The following is a 25,729-nucleotide window of genomic DNA, read 5'->3' on the forward strand; positions in this document are numbered from 1 at the left end:
TTTATGGAAAGTGTCTTTTAGAGATGAATGGGAATCAATATCAGAACTGTAGCTTCCAACTTTCAATAAGATGAATGAATTTTTTTTCAGTAAGATGTTATGAGTTTATGTTGTGATGACTGGGTTTTAAAAAAAGCAATAATTGACAACGGGCCGTTGAATTAATGAAAAATAATGCACCACACTCAAGATGGTTATATACAAAAGTTTGTTTAAAAACAATAATAAAATAAAACAATTTACTTAGCAACATTAAATTGATTAAAAGTGACTTTTTATAACATTGAATAACATTTTATAACATTGTTATTCTATACAAATTAGAATCCTAAAAAAATTCAAAATAAATTATAATAATATTTTAAAAAATGCATGAACGCGCAGTCGAGCACAGAAGAGGTTTCAAAAAACAGCAACACTTGATCCATTAATACTAACACTTTATCTTCAATTCTATATATTTTATCTTTATTAAAAAATAAATAAATAAATAAATAAAAAAACGGTACACATATTGTGTTAGATTAAACTGGGAAGGGTCATAGCACTTTTGTTAATAAGCATATTGTTGTCCTATTGTTAGTTTAACTGCTTCTATTGTTTTCATTTGTAAGTCGCTTTGGATAAAAGTGTCTGCTAAATGAATAAATGTAAATGTAAATGTAATGCAAGACCAACGGCCAAGGTCAGGATTTTCATTAAATAATGCATTTAATTTCAACAAAACCTATCGTATACCCCCAGAACGCTTGGAATATACGACACATATCGCATGAGATCATTCTGTAATACTTTTTGTGTCTTTTCATAAAAAGCTTGATGCTGGTCGCTATTAACTGCCAAGCGCGGGTAAGAATTTTTTTTTTTTTATTCTCCTTTTGTGGTCTGAAAAAGAAAGAAGGGCTTATGGCATTAGAACAACACCAGGGAGAGTAAATTATGACTTCATTTTAGGGTAAACTAACCCTTTAAACAGCACAACTGTTTTCTACATTGATAAAAATAAGAATATGTTTCTTGAGCACCAAATCAGCATATTAAAAAGATTTCTAAAGAATCATGTTATCTGAAGACTAGAGAATGGATGCTGAAAATTTTTGAAATATGAAAATAGAAATAAGTTATTTTAAATGATAAATATTATGTATGAATATTGTGTAATACTATACATTTATCATTAAATAAATGCATCCTAGGTAAGAACATAAAAAAAAAAAAAAAAAAATCTTACCTACCCCATGGAGAGTCCAAACTTTTGAACTTTTTGTATTATAGGAAGTGAAAGGGGCATTGGGACTGGGACATGACTCAAGCTGGACCGTGTCACTGTTTTATATTTTAAACATACACTTCAATGCACCAGAATGGAGCAGCCTAAATTTTGAACCCTAGAAAAGGTGTGGGAACAGTGTGCACATCAATGCTAGCATACCTGTAGCTGGTCTGATCAAATCCATGATGACCGAATCAGCACCCTTGGTGTAGACAGTAATTTGCTCAGTCAGCGGGTGTTTTACCACCACTGACATCCTCTTTCTTGTGGAGTCAAACCCCAGTGTGTGCAGAAGCTCGAAGCTTAGCTTGCCCAAGTGTGGAAGTTCCACGGTCACTTGATCTGGTAAACGTCCAACGAGAGCACACTTATAGGCCCGGGCTGCATAAACCAGAGCTGCCTCGTCCGGTGACTCCGCCTCATATCTGAGCTCGCATTCATCTTGAGCCAAAGCTTTTGTTTTATCAAAGTTGGGTGGGACGGGGCTGAAGGCATGCTGCAGGTCATGCTCAGGACGCTTCTCCTCGTTCAGCTTGGTCAGCGTGCTCTCGGCCGAAGGGGAGGACAGCATGCTGCAGCCCACTTTATGGGAGGACGAGCGGTTGGTGGTCAGACTGGAGGAGCTGCTGCTGTTGGAGCCAGAGGTCAGGCGGCTTGGAGTGAAGCGCTTGATGAAATCCTCGATGGTCTTCACTGGAGACTTCAACTCGAAGCGACGCACCTTGATAAGATCCAAAGAAATATTTTCAAAATAAAACTCCTTAAATATTTGTGCAAGATTGAGTCACTTTAAAAAGACATGCAACTGTTGTCTTTTTAATATGGCAGCCAAACTGGGAAGATTCATTCCATAATAGAAGACAAGGCAAATGTGTTTTATCGCACATATGGTAACCACAAGAAATATGTAAATACTTAAGCATACTTAACACATGAATTCAGTTGTTTAAAGGGGTGGTATAATGCCCTTTTCACAAGATGTAAAATAAGTCTCTGTTGTCCCCAGAGTGTGTATTTGAAGTTTTAGCTTAAAATACCCCACAGATATTTTTATATAGCATGTTAAAATTGCCACTTTTTGAAGGTGAGCAAAAACGCACTGTTTTTGTGTCTGTCCCTTTAAATGCAAATGAGCTGCTGCTCCCGCACAGGGGGCAGAGCTACAACAGCTTGTGTCCTGAAAATTTCAAAAACGTTTAGCCTTATGTTTAAACCGGAGTCAAACAAAAATGGAGAGACTCAAGAAGAAGTAACAACATGGGATGTTAGTTGGTTTGTTACTACATGGACAAAGGCTTCCACTGAAAGGAGATTAATTTTTTTAATTTAGTTTCCCCAATGTTTAAGAAACTGCATGTTAATAGAGAGGGACGAATTATAGCAGAACTTTAAGCAGTTTATCAGACATCAATTTCATTAAACTAAATGCAAAGCACTCAGTTTAAGCTCAGATTTGTATCATGAAGGGAGGATAAGTCTTTGATTGCAGCATCAAACTGAACTTACAAACACTTATAAGAAGTATGCAGATGGCAACAGACAGGATGGGTTTTGGGGGAAACTCATGCTATAAATTCACAGAGGGTAAAGATTACACAATGAAGGATAGGCCATGCATCTTCAACACAGAAACAGGTAGTTGCTCCTGCTCTACATCCTACAGAAAACCACAGGAAGTTGACTGCGGCCAAAACACCATACTCAGTCAGTTCTGAGGTAAAATACGCTGTGAATGTCAGTTCCAGCTAATTCCTAGTGGTCTGTTTGCTAGAGATGTGCAAAACTAGTCGATTAATTGATACTGCTGCTGTTAGTTGACTTGGACTTTTTTTTTTGTGCAAATTTAGGGCCAGATTTACTAACAGCTTGCGCCAGCGTAAACCTTCTTTTGGCATAAAAAGAAAACTACTGACAGGATTTACTAAATGCACGCAGTGAAAAATTTGCACTGAAAAGGCGTGGACAGGGTTATTTTTGCAGCTGACCTTTGAGATTTTTGAGATTTACTAATGTGAGGGCTAGTCAATTTACTGGTATTTGCGCCCATTATTTACTGCACAAAAAAAAGCACGTCTTAAACCAGACGCTAATTTTCGCTGCTCTTGTTAGATTACATTGGTCATTATGAAAACGGAATCAGCTGCTGTGCACATCCCTACTGTTTGCTTACCTTCTGTCTGGGTTGATTGGGTGAGGACACAACAACAGTGTTGCAGATAGTGAGGGCGATGAAAAAGTCGAAGATGTCACACTGGTCAGAGGGGATCTGGTTCAGGGGCTGACTGTGAAAACGCATGAACTCCATTTGACTGCTACACTCATTGACCTTATCCATGAGCTGGGGATCTGGAGTGATGTCCTTCTCCTGTCAAACGGATCAAATAAAATGGAAAAAATTAGTAAGCATTGGGTTACTGAGCGATACATGAACAGCTTAAAGGGATAGTTCACTTTGAAATTAATTTTTGATATGTTTTAGCTTGCCTCAAGGGCATCCAAGATGTAGGTGTCTTTGTTTCCGCAGTAGTTTCAATTTTGATATTTTTAAGTCAAACCGTTCTTGTCTGTCAGTCATATAATGCAGGTCGATGGTCACTGTCTCAAAACACAAGCACAGAGTCCAAATTAAAACAATTCCCCATCGTCCAAATGAAACAATTCCCCATCATAAGTACACATTGATGGCCTAAGACACGAAAGACGGTTTGTGTGAGAAAACGAACAGTATTTATATCGTTGTTATCTCTTGAAAACAGCACACGTCAAAATGATCTGACGGCGCGGGCGGGTATAGATATATACATAGATGTCGCCTTGGCTACTGCAGTTCATTGGAACGAAACCGTAGCCAAGCGACATCTAGTGTATATATCTATGCGGGTATAGTTGTATACACTAGATGTCGCCTTCGCTACTGCAGTTCATTGGAACGAAACCGTAGCCAAGGCAACATCTATGTATATATCTATACCCGCCCGCGCCGTCAGATCATTTTGACGTGTGCTGTTTTCAAGAGATAACAACGATATAAATACTGTTCGTTTTCTCACACAAACCGCTCGTTTCGTGTCTTAGGCCATCAATGTGTACTTATGATGGGGAATTGTTTCATTTGGACGATGGGGAATTGTTTTAATTTGGACTCTGTGCTTGTGTTTTGAGACAGTGACCATCGACCTGCATTATATGACTGACAGACAAGAACGGTTTGACCTAAAAATATCAAAATTGAAACTACTGCGGAAACAAAGACACCTACATCTTGGATGCCCTTGAGGTAAGCTAAAACATATAAACATATCAAAAATTAATTTCAAAGTGAACTATCCCTTTAATGTGTAATGGAAGCACTTGCTAACCATAGGACTACTGAAGGCAGTGTGTTTGGACAGAATGCTGGCCCGTTTGGCTTCGGCTCTGCTCCCTGTGCGACGGTGAGATTTGGTGCTCTGGGATCGCAACACCACTTTTCCACTCTGGTGACTGGTGACGCTGTCCCGCCGTGGGAGAGTTCCACCATGAGATGTACAGTCCTCCTCCTCTGAATCCAACTCCTGGTACATAGCAAGCCTCCTCGCTGTGGGAAAGACACTTTGTTAGACTGTTTGAAACTTAACTTTAGGGCTTCATGAAGACCTAAGGCTTTTCTTCATACTAATCCTGTATTTGAACGGTCTATTTGGGGCACAGGCTGTAGAGGGAGTGAACCACCAATACATTCAATATTAAATTATCTATTTATTATTTATTAGGGCTGCTTAAGTTGCATGTTAATTTAGAAACCCAAGCTAAGATATAGTATTTAAGTTTTAAGTTTTTAATGCTTTTAAAAGGTCTCTTATGTTCATCAAGGCTGCATTTACTTGAAAAATACAGTAAAAACCGCAATATATTGAAAAATTATTACAATGTAAAATAATTGTCTCCTATTTTAATATATTTAAGTAATTTATTCATGTGCTGGCAAAGCAGAATTGTCAGCAGTTATTACTCCAGTCTTCAGGGTCACATGCTTACTACTTTGTGGAAACCATGATGCATTTTTTTCCCAGGACTTTTTGACAATTCGAAAGTAAAAAAAACAACAACATTTATTTGGAAGAGAAAACTTTTTTAACTTTTGAGTAATTTAAATCATCCTTGTTGAATAAAAGTAATAATTTCTTTAAAAAAATAAAACATCTACAGTCTGTGAATCTTCATTTTGGGGAATTTTTGATATATGCCATTTATTGCAATCAATGTAATTAAATACGTAAATCAGTTCAGCGTTTCATGTAATTAATTTGATTAAAATGTTACATTCTACATTGATTGACAGCATTATTATTTATACAACATATTGCTCATTAACAGAGAATTAATGTTGTGTCCACAGAACAATAATAGCCCTCGTGTTGGGCACAGAAGACACTGATAACCCTAACCATTGGCATCATGCGAATACTCGACTCCTGCCACAGTACAACGGCGAAAAACCATCTTGTTTTCTGTGAGTGTGCCGGTCTTATCAGAAAAGATGTACTGCATCTGGCCCAGGTCTTCTGTGATGTTCAGAGCCCTGCACTGGAGGTGAGTGTCTGTTTCCTCATCATACAACTCCATGTCCTGATGGATAAAGTATACCTGGCATATCTTCACTATTTCAATGGAAACAAAGAGTGAGATTGGGATCAGGACCTGCATCAAGGAGAAAGAGAAACAGAGAGGTTTGGTGTAGATTCATAGCGTTATCATTTCAACTACCAATGAGCCTACAATAAGACAGGAATTTAAGGAACAGTTCATTCCAAAATTAAAATTGTGACATTGTTCAATCGAATGGTTTCTTCAAATGGAATTTGGAATTGTTCTACATAAGAGAATCTGAAGCACATTGTAATATTCTCACACCACTTGCTATTCACCTGGAATACTATAATCATGGTCAGGAAGAGATAAATGGCTGAGACCACTGGAGATAAGTCTGTTCCTTCTGGGCTCAGGACGTCAAAGACGGGCCTCTTATCTCCGTACTGAAACATCCACAGGCCATGACCTAAAGAAGGTTTGAGAGACAAACACTTGACTATATAAAGCAGGTAAAATGGAATCATGGGTATTGTTATTCAAGAGACACTGAAGATGTTAAAGCAATCTAAAAATGTTTAAGGAAACCAAAACAGTTAAACCACTACTTCCTCTCCAACGCTTCCTCAAATCAGATACATTCATCAACTGCAGTAGTATTTTTCTCATGGTAACAGGCATTGCAATATACAATTCTGTCGTTAATTACTCACCCTCATGTCGTTCCAAACCCCTAAGACTTAAAAAGATCTTCATTTGTGTTCCGAAGATGAATGTGATGAAATCTGAGACTTTTCTGTCCTTCCGTTGACAGCTACGCAACTGACACTTTGATTCTTCAAAAAGTTCATAAAGAGATTGTAAAACTAATCAACATGAATTGAGCGGTTTAGTCCAAATTTTCTGAAGTGACACAATCACTATATATGATGAACAGATTGAATTTAGGCTTTTATTCACATACAAACATTCCTCAACTCACACATAAGATCTGGTAAACGGAAGCTTAAGCAGGTTCGCTTGACGTGCGAGAACCAATGAGGTTTGTTCTCGTGTTACGCAGCACGTCTGAGCTTCAGCAAGAACCGTTGAGGTTCATTCTTGTGTTACGCAGGACGTCTGAGCTTTCACAAAAAACGTTAAGGTTCAATTTTGTGTTATGCAGCACGTTTGAGCTTCCGCAAGAACCAATGTGGTTTATTCTCACACTTCCACTTCAAGCTTCTGTTTATGTTCGCTGATCAATGTTTAAATGAATAAAAGCCTAAATTAAATCCATTAATCATATAAAGCGATCAAGGCTCTTCAAAAATTTGGACTAAACTGCTCAATTCATATAGATTAGTTTTACGATCTCTTCATGAACTTTTTGAAGCGTCAAAGTGTCAGTAGTGTAGCTGTCAACGGAGGGACGAGAAAGTCTAAGATTTTATTAAGATGAATGAAAGTCTTACAGGTTTGGAGTGTCTACAAATTTTGCTTGCAGTTACAAAAAGGTTTATATATTAAATAACAAGATTGTCCCAAAATAGACATTACCACATGCTTAACTGAATACTTCGTCTTGTTTAAAAATGTTTTTGTTTTTATTTGGGACTTGATGGAAGCAAAAGATTATTCATGATAGATGAATCTGACAGCTTCACATGATGTAACAGTAAGACTCAAAACAGTAACTAACAGTACAGTAATATTATACAGATAGTTGGTGATAGTTCTGATGGGATGAGTGAGCCATCTTTAAAATAGCTGACAAACACACACAACTTCAAAAAAATCTCAGACATGAAAACATTAATATCTTACAATACTATATTTTCTAGAAAAAACTATTGATGCAAAATGTGACATACCAATGGCGGAAAAGAGGCACATGACAAGGAGGATAATGACACACCAGAATACGTCTACGTTCATCTGCCGCTCAAGTTTGCTGCGTTTATAACGAGGGCCGTTGTTGTTCAGCATTGCTTTTGTCTCATGACCTGAGAATAGGTATAAAAAAAATAAAAATAAACGCTGTAAAGATAATATGAGCTGGCATTTGTATGTACACATGAAATGACAGGAAACAGTAAAATGCACATTTTAACAAAGTTGTTCTTTTAATGGACTAAATAGCAGACATTTTTGCTTAATTTTAAATGCCATATGCAAAGATTTTGTTGTATTCTTGTCACACAATAAAAAATGAAAATAATGAAAAAAGTTAAAATATTAAAATACCAAAATCCAAGATAAAAAATAATACATAAAAAAATAGAATAGATATTAATGATAATCATGAACCATTTCATTATATCTTACCATTTAACGCTATTCACACAGATTTCCTTCACAATCTTTTGAACAAAATATTTAATTGATCAAAATATAACATATTTTTGAACAAAATATTTAATTTTGAACAAAATATTTAATTGCACATCATTTCCAATAAAACTGCATAATTTGTCGGTTACGCAGTGTGTGGAAATATAAATTTTTTGGGATAGCAATAAAATGAACTTAGTTGGACAAAGGAGAGCTGTTAAGGGTTGTATCAGCGATTTCAGGCCCAAACATAAATGATCACATTCATCTAATCTTTCCACCACTCAAAACCAAAATAAATAGTGTTCCAACCAATCACCGACAGGGGTGGGTGTTGTGAGGTTTTCGCGTGCAGCCGTCATAGGCAGCCGTGCACAAGCGCAAAACCTCACAACACCCACCCCTGTCGGTGATTGGTTGGAACACTATTTATTTTGGTTTTGAGTGGTGGTGAAACCAACTGTTTTTGTGTGCAGATCTCAGAGCCTAGGCTGCCTACAGAGACGCGATTTTTGACGCCATGCTTATTGGGCGGGCAGCTAGCGGATCGTTAGGAAAGATAAGATGAATGTGATCATTTATGTTTGGGCCTGAAATCGCTGATACAACCTTTAAACACAACTCATAATTTGAGATGTGGTGGAAATCAGTAGTGGACGCTTCCAGTCCTGGTTTGGATAGAAGGCAGCGTACCAGCATAGATGACAATTCCTACAGCCTCCTCTGTGTTGCGGATGGTACAGCCCCTAAGCAGCAGATTGTCTTTGTATAGCCCGTCTCTCCTCCCACTGCGATGGATTCTGTCATACACACCACACAGGCTCATTCGTCACACTTATAATACAACATATCATTGAGCATTATACATAATCTAGTTCCAATCTGAATTCCTCGGTCCTCATTTGCTAGAATTTTACAATTGGAAGCTAAGAACACTGGCCTTTATAACCATATGTTGTGGATATTGCCATGGGATATCCACATAATTCTGCGTCCCTTGATGTTGACCACATCGATCCATCATCCTTGACAGTCCACAGGGTTTCCCCCAGGATCCCTCTTTCTCAGCACAAAATCAATGATAAAGCCATGACCTCACTAAAATGGCTCTGCACACAGGTAAAGCCCTGAGGCCATCTGGATCCCGCGTTCAGTCAATGCAGCACTTTTTGTAAAACCCCAAAGCCGCGTCATAGAAGAACTGAGCAAAGTGAAAAGATTCTCAGGATAAATGAGAGGACGAGTGGCGAGCAGGCGAGGATTGAAATCTTAAATCCAATGAGACCTCAGATCCGAAAGCGCGTGATTCCAACACCGGGAAAAAGTTCAAGAGGTCCCAGGGCTAAGCTTGCTGATAAAAATGGCAGCAAATGCAAATTAACTCCCACTGAATGAGCGCTGAATGCTAAACACCTGTGGTGGGAGCTCAATAAACTTTAATGCAAGCACTAATCCCACTGCTAAATTCAGGATTACATCTGTGAACTCTTCATTTTGTCAATTATCTGACAAGGCCTCTGGCAAGTTTTTTTATCCCCTAGTAGTGCATTAATCTTTGAGCTTTGCCCTGGTTTAAAGGCAGACCTGATATATTAGCTGTCTACATGCCCCATGCTGTCAACCACAGTTCTGGCTTAGTTCGGAGCCATTGGTCTCTTTGTTATCCTGCACCAAGGGGTCAAATTTTGGCTAGTCAAGGGGTAATATTTTGGTCTAGTTAGGCTCTTTCTGATAGATGTCATAACTATCATAATCATATCATATGCCAGCAAAAAGCTGAAGCATTAAAGATCATTCAAAATGTAATTTATGTATTCTGGCACAATAAAATATATTGCAAGCAACATATAAACTGCAAATATTTCTTTATATTCTAGCAGATGTCTTACTAGTGCACAATTATTTGGAGGGCTCGTAAATGCATGCATTTACCCAAAAATGAAAATGACATAATTTACTTACTCTCATGTCATTCTAAACCTGTAAGACTTTCTTTTTCTGCAAAACACACACAAACACACACACATATTCATATAAATAAAAATACACAAAATATATCAAAATTGTCTGAAAAACTGTCCATTTAACCTCTTGTTCCATAAGTCATTGTCCATTTTTATGGGCAATGACTTTCATAATATGAACAAAAACAGTTTATACATTCTTCAAACTATCTTGTGTTCTACAGAAAAAAGAAAAAGTCATACAGATTTGTAACAACATGGGAGGTGAGTAAATGACAACAATTTTCTTTTTTTGGGAAAACAATCTCTTTTAAAAGTATGAAATGGACTGAAATGTTCTTCACTGTCTGCTGACTTTCACATCATAGCTCAGGGTATCTGCTTATGTACCTATTTTTCTGCTGCACTAGAGTAAATATGCTGCCTTAAAGTGCACCCGGGAAACTCATACATACGAGTCTGTCAAGTATTTGTTACTTCGATGTCATGTGTTCAAGACAACGTTTCAAATCAACACGCCCCTTCCATTGTCACAACTCGTGTATCAGCTAGAATTACGAGTTTTCCACTTCATGTGCTCAGAACTCATAATTTTAATACTTTTGACTCCACTTAAAGGGCACATTAGTTGCATGGAATTTACCATTAAGGTGACTGGCTCAAAACAACTTGGTTGCAGACATGCCTATGCCCTCCAGGTATTAACCTCATTTTATCGCACTGCACATATTCACCAGCTGGGACGATACTGTATCTTAATGCAATAAGCTGTCACTCCAACAAGGAACAGTCCTTGGCGCCCATCGTGCACCATGTTCCCTCTTTTGCTACGGTAAGCCACTTTGTGGTAACTGGACAAAAAAGCTGGCAGCACATCAGAAGCATCTGTTCTCCATCATCCAGGGAAATAAATGTCATAATCCTTCTGGTTCCTGTCAGCTGACTCACTTGGCCCTGCTGTCATTACCATACCATGTGTAGCAGGTTTTCTTCTAAACACAGGAGATACAGTTCTTGTTTTACTACTGCTACATCAGTCTGCCTATATATAATATATTATGCATGCTAATCCTAAACCTATGACCTGTATGCTTTAGCCATCATTTAAGACTGCAAGATAAACAGAGAATAATCTTAATCCACACCTTGAAAGTCTAAACAATTTAAGTCAATTACAATTTAATTTGGCATTACAAGCCTTCATTGTCATGAAACTATAAGGGAATTGAATGATGATATTTCTAAAAATATCTATTTTCAATTATTTACTATGGTAATTGACCAATATCATGGAAACAGGGTTGACATTTTAACGTTACTCAAAATCATAACACAACATAAGATAAATTGATAAACTTATCCTTAAATAAGTCACTTCTTGAAAACAATGATTGTATCCTTCAATTTAGTATTTTTTTTAATATATAGAATAGTATCGAATAGTACATAAAAAAAGGGAAAAATGTGACTTACAGTGTAAACGCACAACCTGGGGACACAACTTTAAGCCTTATTAATAACACAATATACAAGTATATATAGAGAAAGACTAAAAAAACGTTTGTTCTCATCAAAATGTGTATATTTACAGATATAGCAAGGAGATGTTAGAAGCATATTGATGAGAGGGCACTGTCATAATGAAAGCCAAATAAAAAACAACTTAAAAAAAAAGTTACCAGATTTAGAAAGGTTGTCTCAACTTGTCTGTATTAATGCTTACTCGCTTAGTAAAATTTGGCATTAACTGTTGTTACGGTCAATAAATACGATATATGATAATATAAATGAGGGTCACAAACGGCACCAGTTTTGTAGAATGACTCTTAGAATATAATTGTTTGCATGCATCTGATCTAAACGCACCAAAAAACATTCTGGTGGAAACATTTCACATACTTCAACAGCAGCATTATTTATAGCCTCCATCCATCTACCACACTAACAAATAAAAGACTTCGTGACCCATTCCTACAGTTCTCCAAAAGGGAATGCGGCTGGTAAGAGGAAGAATAATTGGGTAGAATAACAGGGTTGAAAAGTCATCCGAATAATGCTGGAGTAAGAGAAATACACACCATCTATCCATTACAAATATATTAAACTGGATCTATGTGGGTCACAAAATAACCATTCATCTGGTTATTTGAATCTCAAGAGCTAATGGAATTTTAATCACTGCCAGCAAAACAAAACAATGGAAAGATCTGAGTCATCTAAATGGCTTGTGGTCTCAAACTTGGCTCCTGGAGGGCCACTGTCTTACAGAGTTTAGAGCCAACCCTAATTAAACACACCTGAACTAGCTAATCAAGGTCTTCAGGATTACTAGAAACTTCCAGGCAGGTGTTTTGGAACATGTTGGAGCTATACTCTGCAGGACAGTGGCCAACCAGGAGATGAGTTTGAGACCATTGGCTTATGGATAAGAAAATCACTGAATATAATGGAGTACATATTGCTAGGGCTAAACTAATTCACAATACACATATGTAACAAAGACCATGCACATGGACATGACATTTCCATGACATTAAGACTGTTGGGTTAAATCGTTAATGCAATTTTCTTCAAAGGATTAGGTTGGACAATACATTATTAAGCAATAATGTAAATGCCCTTTAAAAAGCAATAATGCATTTAACTTACATGTATCCACGAAATCTGTTGAGGTCATTGTTGGGCTTCTCACATTCAATAATGCTGTTGTACTTTGATGGGTCAAACTCACAGTCCTGCAATGAAAAACATTTGCAATTTGGGATCTGAACACTAAATCACCAAAATAATAAAAGTTAAGTTAAAGTTTTTACAAATGATCATAGGATAGTTACAGTATCATCTATTCACCCTAGGGATGTACCAATCTGGGGTGCGTTTCCCAAAAGCATCGTTAGCCAACTATGTTCGCAAGTTCCGCCGTTCTCAGCATAGTTCAACGAGTCAGTGTTTCCTGAAACCATAATTCTAACAAACATTCGCAAACAGCATCGCAAAGTTGTGTAGTTGGAACGACAGCTCTCGGCCTGTGGTTAATAAAAGCATAGTTTCTAGTTTGCATGACATGTGGACTTAATAAATCCTTATCTTGAGCAAAATAAGCAAGCTGACATTCAGTACAACCTGTGTCTTTTATTTAGAATACATACAAATGTAGTTTACGTCTTTTAGAGATTTAAAGCAACGTTTTTGAAGAGTGCGCATGTGTGAACGTGCTCTACTATGTAAAGCACGAGCCTATGATTGAATCTGGAAATAAAGCAAAATAACTGAGAAAAATGAGAAATAGTCCTCAGATGTCATGTCTGTAATTTATAGCAAAGCATCTAGCATTAATTCGATCTCAAACAGATTCATTAAAAGAAGTTATTACTCCACCACATGCGTGACGTCATAAACCAACGTGACTGAACGACCACTTTGTGACAATCCGGTTTCGGGAAACAGTCGTGACTACTTATTTGATTTCTTCAACGATGCATCATACTATGGTAGTTAAGCAGCGAGTTACGTCGTTGTTTGGGAAACGCACCCCTGATTATCAGTATACACAGTACTCATGTGCAGCTGATACTCTGTATCTGTATTTTTTGGATCGGTCAGACAGACAGAACCGATAAAAATGTGATCCTGTTAGTTACCCATGGTTGTTACTGTTAAGAAGAAGAAAAAGAAAAAAAAAAGGGACAAAGCACAATTTGTCCATTATATTCCAAGTCTTCTGAAGCCATTACATTGCTTTATTTGAGGAACAGACAATATAGTAATTTCTGAAATTTAAGTTCATGGAAACTCTTGTGTAATGTAAATGTAATTATCCATTTAGCATTCAAACAGCATGTCGCGTTCAGTTACAAAAATCAGCATGGTAAAGCTCTCTCCAAGATGTTCCAATGTTCCCATTATTGTGCATAATCTGAACAAAGTCCTAAGCTTTTGTTTAAAAAGACTATTTTGCTGGAGTTTATTGGTGATTCTGAATGGTGTGGTACTCACTGTTGGATGAGAGGACTGGAGTAGAGGACTGAATACAACTCCTCATTCACAAAAGTAAATGCACTTTAAACTCAGTAAACTGTTGGACAGATGTAATACTCTTAGTTACACACACACACACACACACACACACACACACACACACACACACACACACACACACACACACACACACACACACACACACACACACACACACACACACACAATTATTTTTGGTCTCCAACTGTTATGAATTTTTCATTGCGGATTGAGGGTTGCCCGTAAATCCATGTTGCTTTAAGCACTTCATCACGCATTCAGGATTTGCATAGGCACTTTTGTGCCGCTCTGTATTGGAGTTTTGGAGCCGCTCTGTATTGGAGCCTATGATAGATTTGTGCAATAAAAGATAATTAATATATTTATTATCCAATTCATTTGTTCAATCGTATCTATAATGTCTGTAGTCCTATTTAAAATCTATAGCATAGATTCCAAAATAAATGCTTTTTATAGCCTAGTGCATATATTTATGTAGTACTATCACAAATGTATTGTTTATAAGATTTTAAGAAGGTTGTCTTCTAAGTTCTAACACAAATAGTAATTTGTAAATGCAGCTTTTAAAATCAAGATTTTACCAGATAGCAGTAAGAGGTCTACACTTACATTGTTTCCACCCACCTATTTTAAAGGAGCTGTATGTAAGAAATCTATTTCAATTAATCATAAAATGGCCCTGATGTGTCACTAGACATTAAGAAATCATGTTCATTTCAAATACTTATATCACTGACAACAGTAGTCCGGCCAGGATATTGTCATTTAAAAAGTGGACTTGCAGCCCTCAACTGATGTTGATGTTGTCATCTTGTGTTTTGGCCTGACGCGCCTCCCTCCACCTATCTACCAATCACGAAGTCAGTAGTGTTTCGGGATCCGGGTTGCCAGCTTTGCTCTAACCTACTCTAGTCGGATAAAAATGTCTAACGTTACTAAATCAAAAAGACCTCGTTATAATTCTGAAATTCGTTGTGACAAAGTCCGAAATAAAACCAGAATTTGTATAGGAGATGCTTTTGAAAGATGGAGACGGCTGAAAACAGAGAAGAATTTGAACACAGATGCAACGTTGCTAATTTTCTCCAGGACAGGTAAGATTCATCTATGCTTGGCTAACTTGTAGGCTACTTGATGTCAATGGACATTTCATATATTCATGACAGTCGAACAAAGTTATGCATGTTCGTGCAAAGTAACGTAACATTAGCTCACATGGACGTATCCTAACATTTGCAATGCATTATAGGAGCCCGTTTCTCTGTCATTATGCTGAGACGCTGAGGAAAACAACATTAGCACGCCCATTATGGCAATTTGAAACGTAATTGAGACAGAAGCCTAACTTTACCTCAGAAAAAAATATTCGTCATTCGTTCTTCTCGTACAGTATATCGTGGACTAAGTTACACATGCTGCAAGATGACCTGTATGACCATTGCTAATGTAATTTAGTTACTCTAACAATATTTTCTAATGGGACTGAAAACAACCCTGTGATAGCCATTGGTGATATTGAATTTGCCCCGCGTTATAATTGGCGTGGCAAATGTTTTGGTTATTTTAGCCTACTTATGACAAAAACTTTAGTACTTAAATCGAGATTTTTTTTTTCGTATTGAAAAATAAGGAAGTTTTATTTTGTTGTTTATATGTTTTTTTCTTTGTTTTACTATTATCCTTTTTTTCTCAGATTTTTTTTCAATTGTAATTGTATTTATATGTTCAAAATAAAGAAATTAAATCAAATTAAATATCAAATCAAAAACGCTTATCTCTTCAGCTATTATGGCCCCAGCAATCTTTACGATTATATTTAACTAATGACAATTAGTACATTTTTTAAATACATAGTTACTTATCAAAATATCTCTCATGAAGCATAAACATAATTAACAGAAAAAAAATTACTGTGTACGTCTCGTCGTCACTTGCCATTGGAAGCTCATTGAAGCAGCCTACGTTTCTGCTGAATCCTGCAGCTTATCTGGCAACCTCGAGTCAGGGGGGAGGGGGAGGGGATACATCGCTCTACAGTATTTTTAAAGTGATTGCAGTACCAGTTTTGGCCACAATCCTACATACAGTTCCTTTAATGTGAATTTTGGGATATCACAAAAAAAAAAGGCTTGAAGGAAACACCAAGATAAATTCTAAAAATATGCATAAAAAAAAAAAAAAACATGCACTCAATCGAGGAGGAAATTTTTTTAAGCCAAAAAGAAGACATGACCATAAACTATGATGGAAACACATTTACAGAATAAAACACTCAAATGCTCAAAAAAAAAACAAAACAAAAAAAGAAACATCCTGTGACTCTGCCTTAACAATGGATGTGATTGGATAACTGAACTAACCAGCGGACCAATTTCATTGCACAGCATCTCAAACCTTGGTTTAATCATTCTGAAATGTCTGAGCTAAAGTCTGTCCTCACAATGTTTTGGTATAATGACCTCCCAGAACTCTCTCACACGATTGCGTTCCCAAACACCAGGCATCTGAACGCAAGATAACATGACAGAGTTTATAGCGTTTCCTAAATTTATGATGTGCCACAGGCTTTCCCAATTGAAGCAACTTCCATTATTTTGCTGACATATGAAACACTGCTTTAATCGCAAATGTTTTACATGATATTCAAGTTTTGCACATAAAAGAGCAACTGGATGGAAACAGCTATCGACTAGATTTTTTTTGACAGGTTACATTAATGTGTGTGTGTGTGTGTGTGTGTTTGAGGTATCGGACATAAAAAAAGGTGGTATCGAGCCATACCTAATTCCTCTTCGTGTAGCAAAATTTCAGTCTGCTCCTCACATAAATCTTAAGATTTTAGAAGACTTATAATATATAGGGCACAGGCTTTATTGACTACTTTTAAGGTACTTTTTGTCCCTTTAGTTTCATGAAACAATAGCAGCATTAACATTTTTGTTAGATTAAGGTCATTTTCTGGGCTGAACTAGGTTTTGATACACGGTTTTCTTTTACCAAACTGTTTTCAGATCTCTCTTATTGACATCTTAGAACGTAACACATACAGGTTGAGCAGTGCCAAGGTAAATGAATATTTGACTTTGGTGTGAATTGACTAAAGTTATCTCAGTGGGCAAACGCAGACCAGCTGAATACACACAGCATCACATTAACTGATCTTGACACCAGGATGCTTCTATTCAGTTCTTTACACAACTTTCACAGCAAACACTCCACAGTCCTTAACACTCACCAGGTCGATAAAGCTGCGCACCACCTGCCTCTGTTTGAGGTTGGTTTCGCCGTCCAGTGTGGCCGTCTCGATGTGACAGAGGCGGTCCGGGTCGCTGCTGCTGAGCAGAAGAACGTCCGCCGGCAGAATCTCGTTGCAGCGCAGACGAATGAAGTCTCCGACCCGTATCTCCTTCCAGTATTTCTCCACATACCGCTTCTCACTCCTACAAAGGGCACAAGAAAACGTATCTGTAAATGTAATTTACCCATATTGATGTAGCCAAGCAAAGAGGCTTTGTTATCTCACAGACACCAATGTTTTCCATGTGCATACATGCCTTTCAATATTGAATACTCAAATCACAAAATTTAATCCTCAAGTTAAGTTGAGAGATTGACCTTACCATTTCTATGTTTGGGGTCAGAGACTCTAATGTTAATTACGATTAACATTAGAATTACGGTACTCTAAATATTACTATTACGATGTAAATCTTACCTAGCAAGAATATTGTACAGTCTGACAAGCATAGGATCTCACTATGCTAATGGTATATCTAATGTTTGCAAACAAATAAACAGTGCACCAGACATTAGTTGCAATGAAGTCTTTGGATCTGCCGGGTGGATAATTCCAATTCTAATCACATGGAGCCATGTAAGGTACACACTCAAGTATTGATGGTAGAAAAAAGGATTGTTGTAATTCAAGAAAGCCTTGATTGAGATAATAGCACAGAAATAAGAGACCCAAATGTTGGTAAAAAATAAATAAAAATCAGGACATACAAAACAATGTACACGAATCTGTCTTTGTCTCCCATCAGAGAACTGTGCTCTTACAAATAACCATCTAGAAACTCTAAAGACAAGGTGTTCAATTTTCACAATTTGCTTTACCATAAACTTATTTGACATTTGCCTCTGATGCTTCTGCATTAACAGAGAACATATCCATAAGCACTGAAAGTGGAAAAACAACCAGACCAAACAAACTCCACACGGAACTGAACAATAAACAAACCACATCTGTGCCGTGTTCAAAACTGGGAGAGTAGTGTTCATCATGGTGAAGGCCTAACATGATGGACAACATGACGCCTATTTCAGGAGGACAAAAATAACATTACAGGGCTTTGGCAAACATGGCTACAGGCAGGGACTCTGGCTCTCTGAGAGCTGCTACTAAACAAAACTTCCTTCTGTTTCTTTTCCCGCCCTTCCACACATAAGAGTGGTCTTTTACTGCCACACAGAACCGTAGTGTGACCTCTTACACAAATTCAGCTTGTATAGTTGTGTACAAATTAGAGGAAGAACTAATTCTCCATGGTTTAAGAGGGAAGGAAGAGGAGTCACCTGTTGGCAAAAAAGGAAAGGTGGCCACCGGGAAGGTTTCTTCAAGTCTCTTGACAGATAATATCTTTTGTCACATAAATGACTACATTAAAAACCCCTCACATTTTCACCTGTTATTTTGGCAATGCAGTTTGGAGGCACAAAAAAAGGGCCAAGCCCAAAATGGCTTAACACTAAGCTTTTCATTGTCTTCACCACAATTTATTGGTCAGGAAATTAGAAATATTTAAGCAAATAGTAGTTTTTAAAATTGCTTTCTCTGAAAAACATCAAGGACAGAATGAAGTTTTTGGCAGAATATGGAAATTGTTAGCCTAGAAATCTAGACGCACCCTAGCGGCAGCAAAATGTATTTCGCAGCCAGGTACGTCTAGCAACTCTCAATAAACCTTCTCGCTGCAAAAACCCAGATTGGGTCAGGCCAATCACGTTGTGTATAGAGTAGGCGGGGGCGGTCTTAACATACACGACAGAGTTGCGACGGTTACCTGGCAGCTGCTACTTGAAAACAAAGAATGGCGGCTGCTGATGGAGAACAACGGTCTTTCGAATCGGCTTTGGCCGCGACTCTGGAGGACTTGGAGTTAAGTTTTCCTTTGAGAAAAAGAGCAAAGAACGGCACTTAAGTCATTCTTAAAAAAAGGAAGATGTGTTCGTCGTTTTGCCGGCCAGATATGGCAAAAGTGGAATCTATCAACTAAGCTCCTGTTGGGAAAACGCTCTGGTTGGTTGAAGCGCTGTCCTATTGCGTGCAGAGGGAATTTGAAAGACAGCCGTTTATCCCGCCCCTCGGATTGAGCCGTGACTATGGTGAGTTTCCAGACCTAACATCTTGATGTAGGTCTGGCTTGCCAGGCTAGGAAATTGTGTGTGGAGTGATGAATCACAATGAAACACGAGTTGCATGGTGATGCTCCAGAGCGGTGTCTTCGAAAACCCCGGTGGGAAATATAATAAATGCTTCTTTACCACAGTGAAGCGTGGAGTAAGAGGTGTCATTGTGTGGGAAGCCTTTTTAGCTGCTGGTACTGGCGAGCTACTTCACTGTAAAAAAAAAAAAAAAAACCTTGGAGTACAGGAGAATATTGCAGGATGGCTTTCTCCCCACAAATGAAAAGTTGTAATCTAAAGAGGAATGATCAGATGTTATTTTTCAACTATGCTTCTGCCCAAATTGCAAAGACAACCAAGAATTGGCTTGAGAACAAGTCCATCAGTCTCATGTTTTGGCCTGGTCAGAGTCCAGATTTGAACCCTAGAGCGAATATTTGGTCTCAACTCAAACAAACTGGGAGACATTTTTCAACTACTCATGAACTGTTTGAAGCCATCAACATTGAGTGGAACTCTTCCTCCTGTAAAAAGCTGTCTGCATCTGTATTTGTGTAATTCTTGATAATCTCCTGACCAGTGATTTGTGATTAAAATGGATAAGCAATTAAAATATCACAAAACGTTTGCCAACTTTTGGCTTGGCCCGCCATACCCAGGAGTGTAAAATACACACTTTACCCTCAAATCAACTCTGAACCTATGTTTAACTCTATTACTGATTACAGGCACATGACTTTGAGGGTCAGCAGTGCCAGACAGTGTCCAGTTGTAAGTAGATAAACATGTCATTGAGAGGAAGCAGAGACAGATTAGGGTGGTCATGAGGATGTTACACTGAGAAAGCAATTCACAATCTAGCTTATTTTATAAATAATTCTGGTCACTGTAAACGCTTAAAACTAAGAATTTGGTGGATAAGCTTTTGAACATCCTGGGAGATTGATACATGAATGAACAAAAAGATCAGCCAGAGAGAGTAAGAAAGAGAAAATGTTGTTTACTGAGAGCAAATGTGATAAGTGAAAGGATGACCATGAGCACACAATTCACTAATTCAGTTTCAGAGTAGATCTTAAATTAAGTCAAAGCTGCAGGTATTAAAGAATTTCTAATTATTTTATATCACTTCATGAAACCTTGAACATCTGAAACATTTTGTCATTTATCCATGTAATTGCATCTGCACTAGTTTCTTGCCCTTTACATGTGTTCACACCTGTGAAACGGCTGCTTCTCTAACAAGAAAAAGAAAATGTAAGGCGGAACATGATTTTGTCCATCGGGAATTGATTAGATCGTATGATTGCTGTGATTTGCTACTGTTCTGATCCCATGTGACTGACAGGTTGTCCCGCCCTCATGCCAGTAAACATGTCATCAAAGTAAACTATCCACGACACCTATTTGTTGCATTTTTGTATTGCGATATATTGTGACATGATATATTGTTAAACCCCTATTAATTACAGTTATAACTTATGTTGTCATCTTGCTTTTGTACATTATTATTACAAGCCCGTTGTGGCAGACCCAGAAAATCTCCAGAAAATCACTGTAAGAGCTGAATAAAACACAGTACAAGTGCACATTAAAATCTAATCCGTAAACTCCCTGTCTCTCCCTTGCGTTATCATAAACATACACAGCGAATTACACAAAAACACTCATTACAACTAACAGTAAACAAATATATACAGACCTTATGCCTTTTCGAGAGGTGCTTAATAAAATGGTAAACTAGCCTATATATCCGTAAAACAACTCTGATGAACTATAAAGTGTGTGCTCTCCCTTTCATTTACTGCGGTGACCAGTATCGGGGCGTTCAGGGCGGGTCTATGCTAATTTCACAGAGTCCGTCAGCAGTTGTGGGCGGGGCCTGTACACAGTGACGTCACATTGCCCAGAACGGCTTGTTCTGAGAAACTGCTTATGATTTATGGGGATAAAAAAAAAAGGTGGATGTGGGTGGATTTTTATCATTATAGGGTGGTTGTGTACACATACTGCCAACACACATTTATGTTCACTATGTAAAAGTAAATTTTGCATAATAGGTGCCCTTTAATTAATAATAAAATGCAAGTTATGTTTTTTTTTTCTCCTCTAAAAAGACTAATTTTATATGTGTAGCCTAGTGTTTTTTTTTTTTTCCTCGCTTTTAATTCACTAATTCAGCACGTGCAATCAAAGAATTAGAGGCAACAACAACAACTCTTATTTTTTATGATTGAATTATAACAGTTATTTATATTTATTACAAATTAAGTTATTACAAATAATTTTGTGGAGACCTTGATCATTTTTTTATACGAATAGAAAGTTCAAAAGAACAGCATTTATTTGAAAACATACTGACTCCAAACTTATGAACAGTAGTGCATACATAAAATTAGTATTTACACTTGTCTATGTCCCCAATGGTTCACAAAACAGTAAGGAGGGAAAAATGTGCGCTTTCAATCATATTCAACATATTAAAATATAAACACTATAAATGTAAATATAGCCAAAACAATTATCAACAGTAAATCATTAACAGTCACTTACACTGTAAACTGGTATTAAATTAACAGAGCAGACCTTTTTCCCTTTTCTCTTGGGTCCTTGTCAGTCAAATCAAAACATTGACAGGCAAAGCAAGGCAACTCAACAATCAATAATGCTAAACTAAAACTCTTTCAATAAAGGTCTATGATCCATTTCTTTAATACCATTATGTATTAATAATCAGTCAATACTAATAGTATTAGTCCATAAACAGTGATTGAGATTTAGCTCTGCTACAATGTAAGCTTTCACCAGATGGAGACACAATGTATGTGCAGACAGGGTGTGTTTCCTTAGGCAATTTTCTTGGCATTCTCTCGCTCAAAGATAACCACAGAGTGTTCTAAATTTAAGTGTCGGGTATGCTGAGTGGGGTGCAGTCATGTGTCACTAACAACAAACCCCCATTATTTCACCTCTGGAGGTCGAGGTCATACTCTAGATTGTTTAAAGTGAGAGGGAAAAAAAATCAGCTATTATCTGTGGTCATTTTTGCAAATATCCAATAGTTCCAATCGCTGTTATGAGCAATAACAAACATTGCATTATTTGCACATTACCACGATGAAGAATATGAACATGAACTAGTTAATTTAGGAAGAAATGTGCAAAGAAATGCAGTTGAGAACGAGGACGTGTGGATATTCAAGCACAGACCTACATAGAAAAGACCACTGGAACTGAACTTTCTTTAAGGTCATTTCCTCCAGCGACACAAATGTGGAAATGGTCCACCAACAAGACTTCCGAGAGAAAACAAGCAGCTCAGCAGAATAAAGGCTTATGGGTGTATCTAGTCAACAGAAACAAAGGTTGTTCTCTGAAAAGCAGATTGGCTCTTTCTCTACACAATTCCTACAAATCCAAATAGTCCCACATATACAAGCCAATAACACATCACTGCTAAAGCTGCCAAAGATACAGTATAAAAGAAAGAAAATAACTGAAACGACCACCCAAAGCAAGCCTTCTAACCACAGACAGAAACTAGTGTGCATGGAAAAAGTGAGTGGGACAGAAGTGTCATGGGAGCAGAATGTTATTTCTCAATTTTGGAGAACGATAATTACTCAAAACATAAGCATGTCAAACTGTAGCAAGACCAAACTGATCAAAGACTTTGTTTATGAAAATTGTATAAGATTCATCAACATAAAATACAACCTTTGAAAACCTGAGCTTTTTGAATATGCAAAATTAAATGAACAGCTACCACACACAGTTTAGAACTAATGTAATAAACTTTCATTTATGTGCAATTTAATGTCCTAAACAAGTTTAAATAAGCTCTTTATTTAAAAATCACTGTACTACAGGGTGGGCCATTTATATGGATACACCGTAATAACATGGGAATGGTTGGTGATATTAAAGTCCTGTTTGTGGCACATTAGTATACTAATGTGCCACAAACAGGACTTTAATATCACCAACCATTCCCATGTTATTACGGTGTATCCATATAAATGGCCCATCCTGTACATTAAAAGAACCCAAACACCATCTTCAATTGTAAAAGCACAAGTAGTAACTCTCGCAAATATACTGTTTTGAACCAACTGAAGATGGTATTTGTGTGAAAACCAAAACGTCTCGTTTCATTTTGATCTAATCCAGTGATTTTTAAATAAAGAGTTTGTTTGAACATTTCATAACCTGGATGTTTTAGAAAGTCATGAATCTACATAGACAATATCCTAAACAGTTATGCTCACCAAGGCTGAATTCATTTGATCAACAAATACAGTAAAAACAGTAATATTATTACAATTTCAAACAAATGTTTTTTTTTTTATTTTAAAAGCCTATATTTTAAAATGTTATTTATTTCTTTGTTGAATTTTCAGCAGCCATTACCCAAGTCTTCACAAGATCTTTCAGAAATCATTAGAATTTGGTGCCCAAGAAACATTTCTTATTATTGTCATTAAGATTAAAATTGCTTAGCCTAATATTTTTGTGAAAACTGTGATACATTTTTGTTTAGGATTCTTGATGAACAAAAAGTTAAAAGAACAACATTTATTTGAAATGTCTTTGTCACTTTTGACGAATTCAATGCGTTCTTGCTGAATAAAGCAAACAAATGTGTGTAAACATTCACAAATTAAGACAAATAGTAAATAATTAGGACAAGCAATCACTTAAGAAAGCCTGCTTTATTACAACATTAATGGATTACCATTGCAAAAAAAAAATAAAAAATTTGACTATAGTCAAGGCCTCTGTTGAGGGCTACCATGATATAGTTATCCATTTTAGAACTGTACCAGTGATTTACAATGATCTGAGGTGAACCTGAACCGTTTGAAATAGCGTGAACTATCTCACTCTGCAAAAGCTCAAACTTCCTTGAAATCCTGCCTCCTGTCCTCTCTCAACTCTCCAAGAAAAGAAGTGTTGATATGAAAATCCCCCAGGACACCTTGTCACACTGTAAACAGATTTTCATAAGAACTGTGCGATATTTTTGTTGTAAGCATTTGAAAAGAGCAGCAAGAAACACAATAGAAAAAGTCTTTTGATCTCGCCGCTGCTCACGGAACACAGGAAAGGAGGGGACACGCTCGCTTTCTAGACATTTCTATTGTTTTTCTGATCCCGCTGTCTCTCATGAAAAATTACTTGCATTATTTTACGAGTTACACTTGATACTGCTCTCAAACACAAACAATAGGCCATGTGAAACTGTCGGAGAGGCGGGCTATGAAGGCTTTAGCAATTTTCCTGAATAATAAAAAAAGAAAAACCACACTGACTCGAGATGCTCCCTTCACAGTGCTCACAAATGGACTTTGCTGCTACATAATAAAGTCATTTTTATCTTGCACAACCCCTTTCTCCTGTCGTCCAACATGAGCATCTGCCTTGAGTGCTGACATCTCAGAGACCCTGCAGTGTTAACAAATCATTGATATGTCTCCAAGTTGTGTTTACCCTGAAGCTAAACAGGAACTCAATTTGTGTAGGTTTCCCCAAAAATAGTCCTCTCTGTTTGAACAGGATGACCCTGCAAATAAAATGCGTACCTTCATGCGCACAGTCGATCAGCAAAAAAAGAAATGTTATGGCTTGGCAGACAAACCTTCAATTTATATTTAAGATGGTGAAAATATGAACATAAACTGAACAAAACAGAAGAGCAACTCATAACAAGAAGCCACAGACAGAGCCTGCATCCTCTGCACCTCATAAATATGTCTAAGGTCAGGGACAGGGTCCCACACACACACACACACAATGTGAGATATTGATTGTACTATCATTCAATACATATCCTACCATGTACAGATGGCTTTTTGCGATCCTAGAATCTTACAAAAATAAGGGTTCGAAAAGGTTTTTTTTTTGCAGTGATGTCACAGAAGAACCATTTTCGGAGTGTGAAGAACAATTTAAAAATCTAAAGAACCCTTTTCCATTATAAAGAATCTTTTGTACAATGGAAAGGTTCCATGGATGTTAAAGCTTCTTCATGGAACCATAATTTAAAATAAAGAGCCTTTATTTTTAAGAGGGTGGAGGGATTCATTCAGTCCAACTAATTAAACAGCCTTCTGTATTTCTCAGTCTACCTTAAAATGTCAAGGCCCTCAAAGGCGAGTATAAACCT

General features: G+C 37.2%; 1 protein-coding gene across 1 annotated transcript in view; it reads right to left on the reverse strand.

The window, feature by feature from the left end:
• Positions 1-25,729, reverse strand: part of atp10a (ATPase phospholipid transporting 10A) — a 66,054-nt gene that overhangs the window by 27,157 nt on the left and 13,168 nt on the right. The window contains exons 2-10 of the mRNA XM_081381571.1: positions 17,393-17,597; positions 12,769-12,854; positions 8,849-8,955; positions 7,696-7,827; positions 6,181-6,311; positions 5,701-5,953; positions 4,633-4,850; positions 3,444-3,638; positions 1,433-1,994 (exon numbers count right to left, since the gene is read on the reverse strand). Coding sequence (XP_081237697.1) covers positions 1,433-1,994; positions 3,444-3,638; positions 4,633-4,850; positions 5,701-5,953; positions 6,181-6,311; positions 7,696-7,827; positions 8,849-8,955; positions 12,769-12,854; positions 17,393-17,597 — 1,889 coding nt within the window. The remainder of the gene's footprint in view (positions 1-1,432; positions 1,995-3,443; positions 3,639-4,632; positions 4,851-5,700; positions 5,954-6,180; positions 6,312-7,695; positions 7,828-8,848; positions 8,956-12,768; positions 12,855-17,392; positions 17,598-25,729) is intronic.

Source organism: Scardinius erythrophthalmus (assembly GCF_964197995.2).
Source record: "Scardinius erythrophthalmus genome assembly, chromosome: 12".
Classification (NCBI taxonomy): Eukaryota; Metazoa; Chordata; class Actinopteri; order Cypriniformes; family Leuciscidae; genus Scardinius; species Scardinius erythrophthalmus.